General features: G+C 41.9%; 1 protein-coding gene across 1 annotated transcript in view; it reads right to left on the bottom strand.

Moving 5' to 3' along the window:
* The window catches only part of LOC144693881 (mucin-4-like), a 102,297-nt gene that overhangs the window by 19,437 nt on the left and 68,557 nt on the right, over window positions 1-14,303 (bottom strand). The window contains exons 29-31 of the mRNA XM_078564020.1: window positions 7,609-7,803; window positions 6,257-6,372; window positions 3,306-3,364 (exon numbers count right to left, since the gene is read on the bottom strand). Coding sequence (XP_078420146.1) covers window positions 3,306-3,364; window positions 6,257-6,372; window positions 7,609-7,803 — 370 coding nt within the window. The remainder of the gene's footprint in view (window positions 1-3,305; window positions 3,365-6,256; window positions 6,373-7,608; window positions 7,804-14,303) is intronic.

Below are 14,303 nucleotides of genomic sequence, written 5' to 3'. Positions count from 1 at the left end.
GAAGGATAAATATGACTTCATTCTTTCGCATGGGGCAGAATTCTGCCCTCGTCAGGCGGGCACGGCAGGTGGGCAGTCCCGGGAGCGGTCGCGAAGCTGACGATGATTTCACGCTAGCTGGCCAATTAACGGGCAGCCAGCGTGAAACGCGCGCTGCAGCGCTCAGCACTGCCAGGGTGGGGGGAGGGGGGTGGGAGGAGCGCGAGCGTGGAGGTGTGCGCATTAGCAGGGGTGTGTGCAGTAAAAGCTCCCTGAGGCAGCTCTGTGCCTCAGGGAGGTGAAGATTTTTAACAATAAAAATATTTAAAATAATGAAAAACATGTCCCCTCATGTGACTCTGTCACATGAGCAAGGACATGTTAAATAGGAGTGTTACAAGTTTTCTTTTAAATCACTGGTCGAAACCTCATTCTGCCCGTGGATGAGGTTTCGCCAAAAATGCAGCCAAACAGTTGGATGGGCAGAGAAAACTTCCAATCAATTAATTGACTAAGGGCCTTAATAGGCCGCTTAATTGCCAGCGGCTGAGCTGCTGATTCCCACGCGCACCTACCAATTGAAATATCGCGCGATTGCACGATGACATTGGGCGCTCACCCGATGTCATCGCGTGTCATTTTACACTCTTTCGGGTCGGGTGCGCGCCCGCCCAACGAGGGAAAAGTTCATCCCATAATGTGGGCATCGCTAGCTAGGCCAGCATTTATTATCCATCCCTAATTGCCCTCGAGAAGGTGGTGGTGGGCTGTCTTCTTGAACAGTTGCCAGCCATGTGGCGTAGGTACGTCCACAGTACTGTAAGCAAGGGAGTTTCAAGATTTTGACCCAGCAATAGTGAAAGAACGACAATAACATTCAAATTCAGGATGTTGTGTGGTTTGGACGGAAAGTTACTTGTGGTAGTGCTGCCATGCATCTGCTGCTCTTGTCCTTCAAGTGGTAGAGGTCACAAATTTGGAATTTGCTGTCGCAGGAGCCTTGAGGAATTGCTGCAGTGTACCTTGTAGATGGTACACATGTATTGCTGCCACTGGGCGTCAGTGGTAGAGAGAGAGAATATTTACAGTGGTGGATGGGGTGCCAATCAAGCAGGCTGCTTTGTCCTGGATGGTGTCAAGCTTCTTGAGCATTGTTGGAGCCACACTCATTTGGGCAAGTGGAATGTATTTCATCAGACTCCTGATTTGAACCTGGTCGATGGTGGACAGACTTTGGGGAGTCAGGAGGTGAATTACTCTCAGTATTCCCAGCCTCTGACATGCTCTTGTAGCCAAAGTATTTGAATGGCTGATCCAGTTCAGTTTCTTTCAATGGTAACTCCAGGGCATTGATAGAGGAGGATTCAGCTATGGTAATTGCATTAAGTGTTAAGGAGAGCTGGTTGGCTTCTCTCTTGATGGAGATTGTCATTGACTGGCACTTTTGTGGCATGAATGTTATTTGCCACTTACCAGCCCAAGACTGAATGTTGTCCAGGTCTTGCTGCATATGGACATGGACTGCTTCAGTATCCGAGGAGTCACGAATGGTGCTGAACATTGTTCACTGATGATTGTACATCCACACTTTAGACCTTATGATGGAGGGAAGGTCATTGATGAAGCAGCTGAAGATGGTTGGGCCTAAGACACTACACTGAGGAACTCCTGCAGCGATGTTCTGGGACTGAGAACAATGACCTCCAACAGCCACAAATTACTTTTTTTGTGCTAGGTATGACTCCAACTAGTAGAGAGTTTCCCCCTGATTCCAATTGTCTTCAGTTTTGCTAGGGCTCCACACTCGGTCAATTGCTGCTTTGATGTTAAGGGCAGTCACTCTCACTTCACCTATTGAGTTCAGCTCTTTTGTCCATGTTTGGACCAAGGCTGTGATGCAGTCCAGAGCTGAGTGGTCCAGGTGGAACCTAAACTCAGCCTAAATGAGCAGGTTATTGCTGAATAAGTGCCGCTTGATAGCACTGTTGATGACAATTTCCATCACTTGGCTGATGTTCAAGAGTAGACTGATGGGGCACTAATTGGATGGGTTGGACTTGTCCTGTATTTTGTGGACAGGACATACCTGGGCAATTTTTCACATTGTCGGGTAGCTGCCAGTATTGTAGCTGTACTGGAACAGCTTGGCTAGGGGTGCTGCTAGTTCTGGAACACAAGTTTTCAGTACTATTGCCGGAATATTGTCAGGGCCGATAGCCTTTGCAGTATCTAGTGCCTTCAGCCATTTCTTGATATCACATGGAGTGAATTGAATTGACTGAAGATTAGCATCTGTGATACTGGGCATCTCAAGAGGAGGCTGAGATAGATCATCAACTCGACACTTTTGGGTGAAGATGGCTGCAAATGTTTCAACTTCGTTTTTTGCACTGATGTGCTGGGCTCCCCATCATTGAGAATGGAAATATTTGTGGAGCCTGCTCCTCCAGTTAGTTGTTTAATTGACCACCATCATTTACGACTGGATGTGGCAGGACTGCAGAACTTCCATCTAATTTATTGACTGTGGGATCACTTAGCTCTGTCTATTGCATGCTGCTTTGCTGTTTGGCATGCAAGTAGTCCTGTTTTGTAGCTTCACCAGGTTGACACCTCATTTTTAGGTATGCCTGCTGCACTCTTCATTGAACCAGGGTTGATTCCCCAGCTTGATGGTGATGGTAGAGTGGAGGATATGCCTAGCCATGAGGTTACAGATTGTGGTTGAATACAATTCTGTTGTTGCTGATGGCCAACAGTGCCTCATGGATGCCGAGTTTGGAGTTGCAAGATCTGTTTGAAATCTATCCCATCACCATGGTGCCACACAACATAATGGAGGGTATCTTCTATGTGAAGACGGGATGTCGTCTCCACAAGGACCGTGCGGTGGTCACTCCTACCAATACTGTCATGGACAGATACATCTGCAGCAGGCAGGTTGGTGAGGATGAGGTCAAGTATGTCCTTCCCTCTTGTTGGTTCCCTCGCCACTTGCTGCAGACCCAATCTAGCAGTTATGTCCTTTAGGACTCAGCTAGCTCAGTCAGGAATGGTGCTACCAAGCTGCTCTTGGCGATGGACATTGAAGTCTGCCACCCAGAGTGCATTCTGTGTCCTTGTCACTCTAAGTGCTTCTTCCAAGTGGTGTTCATCATGGAGAAGTACTGATTCATCAGTTGGGTGCGGGGGGTGGGGGGGGATGTAGTATGTGGAGATCAATATGAGGTTTCCTTGCCCATGTTTGACTTGAAAAATATTTCTAACTTTTACTGTTTTTAGAATAGACACAAATATATATTGATCAAAGCTTAAACTGTACCAACCAGAAAACATATTCCAAATTTTCAGAAAAATGTTCTATGTTACGCAGAAGTCCAAGGACCTAAGAAATTTAATGGAACAGTTAGCTAAATGTTTATCTTCATGTTAAATCTTAGAACATAACGATTGCCTGAATTATCAGGTAAATTAATATTGTAATTGTAAAACTTATTACATACTCTTTGTATAATCTTTCAGAAACAATCAGATTCTTTAAAATCATCCCATTTTAAAATTAGATATGTAAAAAGGCATCACCTACAATAAAAACTTACATCACACCTTGTAGTTACTGCACTATGCATTGTACACCATGCAACAGTTAGCCAAACCAAGCATTTGCTAGAAAAAATATAAACTATTTCCCGTTCTAATGTTTTGTTGGAAAACACAGAGATGGTAGCTTTTTACTTTTGGACAGACCACTGGAGCCAAGGTTCTAAGGCCTGAGCCTCATTTGAGTCCAACTGGTCAGCTGTGGATGCCAAACGGACCAGTTTTGAGCCACAGGAATGTTGGCAGCAGGGGCATTGGTGACAGCTGCGGGCAGGGCCCAGTATACTCCTGATTGCATGACTCAGTGAACATACCAACTGTTCAGTGGTAAGCCCAAGGTGAGTTGATGGGGTCCCATCAATGATAGGAACTGGATGGGAACACTGGCTTAACTTATAACACAAATAATTGAAGTTTTTTAAAAATTAATTTACAGGATGTGGGCTTCACTGGCTGGGCCAGCATTTATTGCCCCATCCCTAGTTGCCCTTGAGAAGGTGGTGGTGACCTGCCTTCTTGAATTGCTGCAGTCCATGTGGGGTAGATACACCCACAGTGCTGTTAGGAAGGGAGTTCCAGGATTTTAACCCAGCGACAGTGAAGGAACGGTGATATATTTCCAAGTCAGGATGGTGAGTGACTTGGAGGGGAACTTCCAGGTGGTGGTGTTCCCACCTATCTGCTACCCTTGTCCTTCTAGGTGGTAGTGGTCGTGGGTTTGGAAGGTGCTGTCTAAGGAGCCTTGGTGAATTCTTGCAGTGCATCTTGTAGATGGTACACACTGCTGCCACTGCGTGTCAGTGGTGGAAGGAGTGAATGTTTGTGGAAGGGGTGCCAATCAAGTAGGCTGCTTTTTCCTGGATGGTGTCAAGCTTATTGAGTGTTGTGGGAGCTGCACTTGTCCAGGCAAGTGGGGATTATTCCATCACACTCCTGACTTGTGTCTTGTAGATGGTGGACAGGCTAAAGGGAGTCAGGAGATGAGGTACTCCTAGCCTCTGACCTGCTATTGTAGCCAATGTTTTTATATGGCAAGTCCAGTTCTGGTCAATGGTAACCACCAGGATGTTGATAGTGGGGGATACAGTGGTGGGAATGCCATTGAACATCATGAGGTGATGGTTGGATTCTCTCTTGTTGAGATGTTCATTGTCTGGTACTTGTGTGGCACAAATGTTGCTTGCCACTTGTCAACCCAAGCCTGGATATTGTCCAGGTCTTGCTGCATTTGTACATGGACTGCTTCAGTATCTGAGGAGTCGCGAATGGTGCTGAACATTGTGCAATCATCAGCGAACATCCCCACTTCTGACATTATGATGGAAGGAAGGTCATTGATGAAGCAGCTGAAGATTCTTGGGCCTAGGACACTACCCTGAGGAACACCTGCAGTGATGCCCTGGAGCTGAGATGACTGACCTCCAACAACCATAACCATCTTCCTTTGTGCTAGGTATGACTCCAACCAGAGAGTTTTCCTCCTGATTCCCATTGACTCCAGTTTTGCTAGGGCTCTTTGATGCCACACTCTGTCAAATGCAGTCTTGGTGTCAAGGGCAATCACTCTCACCTCACTTTGGGGGCTCACCTCTTTTGTCCATGTTTGAACCAAGGCTGTAATGAGATTAGTAGCTGAGTGGCCCTGGTGGAAACCAAACTGGGCCTCAGTGAGCACGTTATTGCTAATCAAGTGCTGCTTGATATCACTGTTGCTGACCCCTTCCATTACTTTAATCATGATGGAGAGTAGACTGATGGGGTGGTAATTGGCCGGGTTGGATTTGTCCTGCTTTTTGTGTACAGGACATACCTGGGCGGTTTTCCACATAGCCGGGTAGAAAAGTTTAGAACCTAATTGTTACTTCAGCGTGGTTAAACCAATGAACTGTTGTAACTGAAGCTGGAAAACATAATAGCTTATATTTCATTTAGGCTCCAGTGTTTCATTGGGGACAATGTGCATATTCCAATAAAAAATAGTCAAGGCAAGAAAAATAAAAAATGAGAAAACTGACTGAAAAGCCCGTTCTAAACAGGCCTCATTCTTATCATGGGCTGTTGATCTCTGACTTAATGGATATTACCTTCCATTCAAATTCAACCTAATCACATAGGGCGGGGTTTTCAGGCCCCACCTGCGACCGGGGTCATCTGGTCCCGCCGAAAATCAGTGGACTTTTGGCTGGGCCGCCAAGTCTCCCGCGGTGGGTCCTCCCACAACGGGACCGGAAAATCCCGGCCATGGTGTTAAATATCTCCGTAACTCTTGTTTGCGTTTCTCAACATAAGTCATATAGCTTTTTTTGAAGATGCCAATTGTTGATCGCCATATTTTCAGAGCTGATACCTGTATACTGCAATGGTCAGTTGACCCAAGTTATACTGTCTGTTCCTTTGTTGTTGTCAGCCTAGGGTCAATTGAAATGCACTAGTTTCAACTTTATTCACTGGCTTCCAAATATGGGCTCCATTTAAAATGTTGAGAAATAATTCATGCCCACTCTCTGCTGACATTAGAAAGAGTAAAAGTGAGCATTACAGTAAGAATTTCTAGAATATTAGTGAACACCTGTAAGAATTTATTGCCTGACAACAATTTACTTGTGCCTAGTTTGTTGAAGCCCCATTGATTTTCACAAAGCATATGTTTAACAAGCAATGAAAAATCAGATCATACCTTTTCTGCAGTGGTATGTGTCAGAGATTTGTAGGCTGTACTGTTTCTGTCATTTAAGACACTCACACCAACATCTTGTACTTTCAATGTAATAGTGACAGATCTCTTTGGAATAGCTGAAAAGAAATCAAAATATATTTTCTCACAATTGATATTTAATAATGCTTTTGCATGTGTAGTTGCTACTTGAAGTAAAGGAAGAAAATCCTGACATGTGATGATTTTTTTCTACTGTTCACCCACTCACAAAGCAAACTTCTATTAGATAAGGTAAAGTTCTTTCATTGCTCCTATAAGGTAACGTGGTCCAATTCCAATCTCCAAGCAGTACCTTTGTGACATTACAACAATATTATATTGATAGCTCATGACCAGTCTAAGTCTAGAGTGTTTGAAACCGAATCCTCAATAGTCATGAATGTATTAAATTCCATTATAAAATGATACTATTGAATGATTTAGAAATGAAACAAGCCTCTTGTGTTTCCTCTGCACCATAAGATGCTTTTTTCATCATGCTAGCAGGAAAAAGCTCCATTATGGAATATAAACAAAAAATACAATGAAAAAAAAACTCTCTGTTAGAATTTTGAATATGGGGAGAAAATGTAATGTAACAATTTTTCAGTTCCATGTAGCTTGTTGTGACTGTGATAATTTTTGATAAAATTATAACGTCTGAATTGGACAAATTTATAATAGGCAAAGAAGAATAGATCTTCTAAGTAGGATATCATACAAAAAACAGTATATTTATACAGTGCCTTCAATGTAATTAAACATCCCAAGGGGCTTCATGAGATATTTGAGATATATTTGAGACATTTGTACTTATTTGTGATAACACAAGATCAAAACACATTCATAAATAGATTTAATCACACTGTTCTTAAGTATTTCTACAGTATTTCTCTATAGGAAATATTTAAAGATGTTCAATCTAATGTAAACAAATAAAATATATTCTGTTGCACTGTAGATTATCTGGATACTAGCATGTTTCATTAACAAAGTAATTACTCTCATTTGCTGTTTGTAGATCCTTGCTGTATTTAACCTGACTACAGTGTCTGCCTTTGAAACAAAGATGACTGTACTTCAAAAGTAATTAATTGGCTGTGAAGCCACTACAGGCATCTTGAATATGTGAAATGTGCTTTATAATGACAACTCCTTCTTTCTATTATCAGTTTAATTTTATAACCATCTACTTCTTAAGCAAAAAGCAAATATCTGACTCATATTTTAAAACAATGAGAAAGTCCTACTTGTGTTGACAATTATTTAATAATAATGAGATGGAATTACAACCTTTTTTCTGAAGTTACAATACATCAAATATTTAAACATACTTGGCAAAGGTTGTGCAAAGAACACAAGTTCTGCCTCCGTGCACTTCTCTCCTTTGAACTGACTTGGACATTGGCAGAATGGTTTGCAGCCATTGGCAGGGTTGAGTACATAGGTTCCTCCATTACTGCAGAATGAGAAATGCCCCTGGTAAGAGCTACATGAATCAGGCAATGGAAAGCAGGTTGTACCAGTTCCTAAAGTAGGGCAGTTCAAAGTATTAAAATTAAATGAATATAATAAATATTAGTATTTTAAATAGATGCAGATGGGTATTGTAAAATAATGCTTGTTTTCAATTTTTATTTAACTAATTCATTGCTTTTCCTTTTATATAAATATATATTTGACTGCGTTTCTTCAGTTTGCAAAAGAAATCACTTTGTTAGGATGGAAAATATAACACACTGTGGTTCTCACAATATTTCAGACAAGGAGGAACATATGCAACATATCCACATATAAATAGCCTTGTTTTGAAGTACTGAGGGGACAGCAAAGTCTTACAGTAATTCAGTTCGATTAAGAAGAATTCCGTGTACAATGCTACTCAATGTCAGCATCAAGCAGTTCCAAGTTTGGTATAATACATACTGGAGTTGCGCAAAACCCCCTCCATATTGCTCTATCAACTCACATTAAACCAACATTAGAAGACCATCTGCGATACCGAGTGTAGCATTTCTTACTAACTTGATCAACCATTGCTAGAAGTTCTCTCAATGACAATGCCCTTTATTTTTAATTGAACTGTAGGATATCAGGTACTGTTAAGTCATGTTGATGAGCACTCGAGTGAAGAACAAGTTAAGCATTCAGGAAATCTATGAGATGAACCATTTCTCCTGCCTGTGGAAATTCCCTTTTTATTTCCCTTTGGAGCTGAGATCCAGCACCTCTGGGTCCTGGCTCTACTGTTGCTCTGTGAACCAAACTAATTGGAATTACACTCCAGCTCTTCAGAGAATTTAGGATCACTGTGGTCTTACAATCTATGATAGTCCTAACATTAATAATATGCTTGTCATCTGATTTTCTAGGAGTAATGCCAGAGTGTAACAAGTACTTAGTTAACAAGTTTATGCTGTTCATTTGGAAAAAGAAAATTTCAAGCAATAGGTGCCATATCTTTCGAATTGGCTACCTCTTGAGGTCTGGGTTAACTTAATTATGAAAGTTCCACATAGAAGAACATGCTATAGCTGATCAGAATTGGTTACTCTTTTACCCTGTGAGACCTTCATTACATACGCTTCTGAAATTCCCTGTTGTGTCACCACAGGTAGCGTTGGGTGAACACAGTAGACTGCTACATTCATCAATCACAGTGCAGAACAATCTGTTGTCTAGAATTGTGTGAAAAATGGAACATTGGATTTTAGTATTGAATTAACATTAATCCTAAATTCTGATCCTTCTTATGTTCTTTAAATTTCAGCAAGAGGCTTTACCCCACAGTGAGCTTGATGCTCTTGTTGGCTCATTTGTAAAGGTAGCAACCTCATAGTGAGTTACAATACTTGGAAATGATTATTTATCCCTTTAAAAGTAGATGTAAACTTTTGAAGGTAAAACAATCTGCATGCCTCATCCTGCACTATTTCTTTAGGTATATGTTAATAATGTCCTTACACTAATTGCCCCTTCACATGGGTTTTTTCAGGCTCCTGTAATTCTGGCAGAAATAAGGGAAGAGTTAGAAAACTGACATTAATGGAGTTTCTCTGGGGGTTTTCCCAGTTCCCCCTGCCTCTCTGCCCTGATCAAAACCAATTGAGGAAATTTAGGGTCACCGTTTGCTACACTGGCCTGGGTTTTTCAGTCAATGGCGAAATGACATTGCTCGCCACTGATCTTGAAGACAGTTTCCCACTGGACGTAATGATGTCTGTGGCATGGTTTGCCCCTTTCCCAATGTTGGTTTGAATCTGGCACCCATTCTAGGAGATCTCCAGGCCTTCAGCGACAGTAATGTCATGGCAGGTAAGCAGCCAATCAGATTGAGGAATTCTCACAGGCAGAAAATCAGTAAAAAAACACTAATTAACCTTTACTTTTACTTAAATTTTGCAGAGAGAGAAATAAATGATTGGGGCACACATATGGGATTAAGGTAGAAGCCAAATATCATAAATAAACTTACACTTTTTAGAAAAGGTTATATGGAATTTCTTATCGTAATGGAGAAATTTAGCAATTCCACAAATATATAATCAGCTTTTTGGCACCAGAGAGCAATGCTCCCTCTAAGCTGTACAGCTATGTGCCTGCACAGCAACCAAAAATTTCCCACACTGGCTGTGCAGAACTCAGTCCCTGACAGTTACCACATATCTGTGGCTGTGCCAAAAAATTTAAACGGATAATTCACTCAAACAAATTGCCCTCACAATCAAATAAAATGCAAGATATGTTATCAGTGAGGTATTCAGCAGCAATTATGAATTTCATACAATGTTAAAAATCCAGTTATGCCTAATTCAACATTGTCTAAATTTTAAAGGTTTTACAGTGAGACTAACAGCATAAAAGGACCATTTCACACCAGCCCTTGATTTCTAATTGTTTGCAGTCTGGAGCTGCTTCAACAGAAATCCCTTCGGAGAACTATGAAATGACTGGCAGCAACAGCTGCAATCCCACGTTTAACTGTGCATCTGCAGAGTCCAGAAGTTGCTGTCAATTTCAGAGAAATAATGACAGGGGTGAACACTGACAATTTCATTGCCGTTCCTTCCGCAAAATCTAGGCCATTCTGTAGCATTCTTGTCATTGTTCATTTGCTTGTAATCTGATTCTCTAGGCGCAAATCCACAGGAAACCAACTTGTTAGTTAACAAAAATTTACATTGGACATTTGGAAAAAAGGAAATTTTAAGCAATAACTGCAATAACCAAAAGCTTGGCTACATCTTAGATTTGGAAGTTCCATTTGAAGGAGCATATTATAGCCGATCAAATTGGTTACTATTTACCTGTGTTACATATGCAGCGGAAACTCTCTGTTGTGTTTCTACACATAGCATTGGGTGAACATGGTGGACTGCCACATTCATTAATGGCAGTGCAGAACATTCCATTGCTAAGAATTGCATGAGAAATGGAACATTGGATTTTAGTATTGAAATGTTTCTCTTAATCATAAATTGTTACCCTTCTTTCTTTAAATTTTAGCAAGCAGCTTTACCCCACAATGAGCGTAATGCTCTTGGTGGTTATTTCAAGACAGTATCAACCGCATAGAGAGTTAAAAATATTTAAAAACAATCATTTATCACTTCAAAAGTTGATGTACACACATGAAGATAAACCATCTGCATGCTTCATCCTGGACTATTTTGTTGAGTATGTGTTAATAATCTTCTTACACTAATTTTCCCTGAAATTCTGGAAGAATCCAGCTTCCCATTACTCTGGCAGGAAACTCACTGAAAGTTCAAGGAGTTAATGTAACAGTTGCCAATAATGTAGTTTCCAAGGGGGTTTTGTCAATTACCAGCCCCACCCCAGAACAAATGTGCCCTGATGTATCTCATCTTCATTTGTCCAATTCATTTATATTTTGCTCATCTCATTTTGTAACATTTGAGGTGGCTCCCTGATTTCATTGGCTCTTATCCTCATAGTATGGTATCATCTGCAAATATGACCACTTGAAGTGAAGAAAACCCTGTAATCCAGATTTACACTCCAAATTTTAAGACCATAAGACCATGAGATGTAGGAGCAGAAGTAGGCCATTCGGCCCATCGAATCTGCTCTGCCATTCAATGACATCACGGCTGATCTGATAATCCTCAGCTCCACTTTCCTGCCTTTTCCCCATAATCCTTGATTCCCTTACTGATTTAAAAATTTATCTCAGCCTTGAATATAGTTAACAACCCAGCCTCCACAGCCCTCCGTGGCAAAGAATTCCACAGGTTGACTACCCTCTGAGAGAAGAAATTCTTCCTCATCTTTGTTTTAAATGGGTGCCCCCTTACTCTGAGATTATGCCCTCTGGTCCTAGAACCACAAGGGGAAACAACCTCTCAGCATCTACCCTGTCAAGCCCCCTAAGAATCTTATATGTTTCAATAAGGTCACCTCTCGTTCTTCTAAACTTCAGGCCCAACCTGCTCAATCTCTCCTCATAAGAAAATCCCTCCATTTCTAGGATCAACCTAGTGAGCCTTCTCTGGACTGCCTCCAATGCCAGTATATCTTTCCTTAGATAAGGGTACCAAAACTGTTCACAGTATGCTAGGTGTGGTCTAGCTAATGCTTTGTTTAGTTTTAGCAAGACTTCCCTATTTTTATACTGCATTCCCTTTGAAATAAAGACCAAAATTCCATTTGCCTTCCTTATTATCTGCTGAACTTGTATGTTAGCTTTTTGGGATTAATGCATGAGGACCCCCAAATCCCTTTGTGCTGCAGCTTTCTTCAGTCTTTCTCCATTTAAATAATATTCAGCTCCTCTATTCTTCCTGCCAAAGTGCACAACCTCACACTTTCCCACATTATATTCCATCTGCCAAGTTTTTGCCCACTCACTTAACCTGTCTAAATCCCTCTGTAGATTCTTTGTGTCATCCTCACCACTTGCCTTCCGTCCTATTTTTGTGTCATCTGCAAGCTTGGCGATAGTACATTTACATCCCTCATCTAAGTCATTAATATATATTGTAAATAATTGTGGCCCCAGCACTGATCCCTGAGGCACTCCACTAGTTACAGGTTGCCATCTTGAAAATGCCCCCATATCCCAACTTTCTGTCTTCTATTAGTTAGCCAGTCCTCTATCCATGCTAATATACTACCCCCAACACCATGCTATCTTATCTTATTAAGTAGCCTTACGTATGGTACCTTATCGAACACTGAGGAAATTCAGGGTCACCATTTCTTACATTGGACTGGATTTTATGGTGAAGTGACACTGCTTGCTGCTAACCTCAAAGACAGTTGTCCAGAAGGATCTAAAGATATCTGTAGCATGGTTTTCCCCTTTTGCAATGATAGTTTGAATTTGGTGCCAAGTCAAGGGGATGTGCAGGCGTCCAGCAAGTAATGTCATCAAGCAGGGTAAATAGCCAATCACATTGATGTAGTCTCACAAACAGCATGTCAGGAAGTAAAAATCAGTATTTTTCATTCACTTCTTATTAAATATTACGAAGTTGAATAAATGACTGGAGCATACATAGAGGATTAAGATAGATAAATCAGTTTGTGTTTGCTAATTGATTGCTGTCTGGCTGTCCTTTAACAGCGAGCCTTAGGCAGAACCATGGAAATACTGACAGCAACATTTAGTATTCCATGATTAATGGTGCTTATGCAGAGTCTAGGAGTTGCTGTGAGTTTCAGAGAAATGATGACTTTGAATACTGACAGTTTAATTGTCAGTACTTTTGCAAAGTCTGAGCCATTGTGTGACACTTTGGTTATTAGTTGTCATCTGATTTTAAAAAAAATTCATTTATGGGATGTGGGCATCACTGGCTAGGCCAGTATTTATTGCCTATCCCTAACTGCCCTTGAGAAAGTGGTGGTAAGCTGCCTTCTTGACCTGCTGCAACCCCTGTGGCGCATGTACATCCACAGTGCTGTTAGGGAGGGAGTTCCAGAATTTTGATCCAATGACAATGAAGGAACGGCGATATATTTCCAAGTCAGGATGGTGACTGGCTTGGAGGGGAACTTCCAGGTGGTGGTGACCCCATGAGTCTGCTGCCCTCGTCCTTTGACATGGTAGCGGTCATGGGTTTGGAAGGTGAAGCCTAAGGAGCATTGGTGAGTTTCTGCAGTGCATCTTGTAGATGGTACACACTCCTGTCACTATTCATTGGTTGTGGAAGAGTGAACATTTGTGGAAGGGGTGCCTAATCAAGCAGGCTGCTTTGTCTTGGATGGTGTCAAGCTTCTTGAATGTTGTTGGAGCCGCGCTCATCCAGACAAGTGGGGAGCATTCAATCACACTCCTAACTTGTGCCTTGTCGATGGTGGACAGGCTTTGGGGAGTCAGGAGATGAGTTACTCGCCACAGGATTCCTAGCCTCTGACCTGCTCTTATACATGGCTACATGGCTAGTCCAGTTCAGTTTCTGGTCAATGGTAACCTCCAGGATGTTGATCGTAGGGGATTCAGTGATGGTAATGAATGTCAGGGGGCGGTGATTGGATTCTCTCTTGTTGTGTCATTGCCTGACACTTGTGTAGCACGAATGTTATTTGCCACTTGTCAACCCAAGCCTGGATATTCTGCAATCATCAGCGAACATCCCCACTTATGACCTTATGATGGAAGGAAGGTCATTGATGAAGCAGCTGAAGATGGTTGGGCCGAGGGCACTACCCTGAGGAACTCCTGCAGTGATGTCCTGGAGCTGAGATGACTGACCTCCAACAACCACAACCATCTTCCTTTGTGCTAGGTATGACTCCAACCAGCGGAGAGTTTTCCCCCCGATTTCCCATTGACTCCAGTTTTGCTAGGGCTCCCTGATGCCACACTCAGTCAAATGCTGCCTTGATGTCAAGGGCAGTCACTCTCACCTCACCTCGGGAGTTCAGATCTTTTGAACCAAGGCTGTAATGAGGTCAGGAGCTGAGTGGCCCTGGCAGAATCCAAACTAGGCATCAGTGAGTAGGTTATTGCTAGGCCATTTCAGAGGGCATTTAAGTGTCAACTACATTGCTGTGGGTCTGG

The sequence above is a fragment of the Cetorhinus maximus genome, chromosome 19 (genome assembly GCF_964194155.1).
Source record: "Cetorhinus maximus chromosome 19, sCetMax3.hap1.1, whole genome shotgun sequence".
Lineage (NCBI taxonomy): Eukaryota > Metazoa > Chordata > Chondrichthyes > Lamniformes > Cetorhinidae > Cetorhinus > Cetorhinus maximus.
The sequence above is the reverse complement of the archived record's forward strand: the minus strand, read 5'-3'. Positions and strand labels throughout refer to the sequence as shown.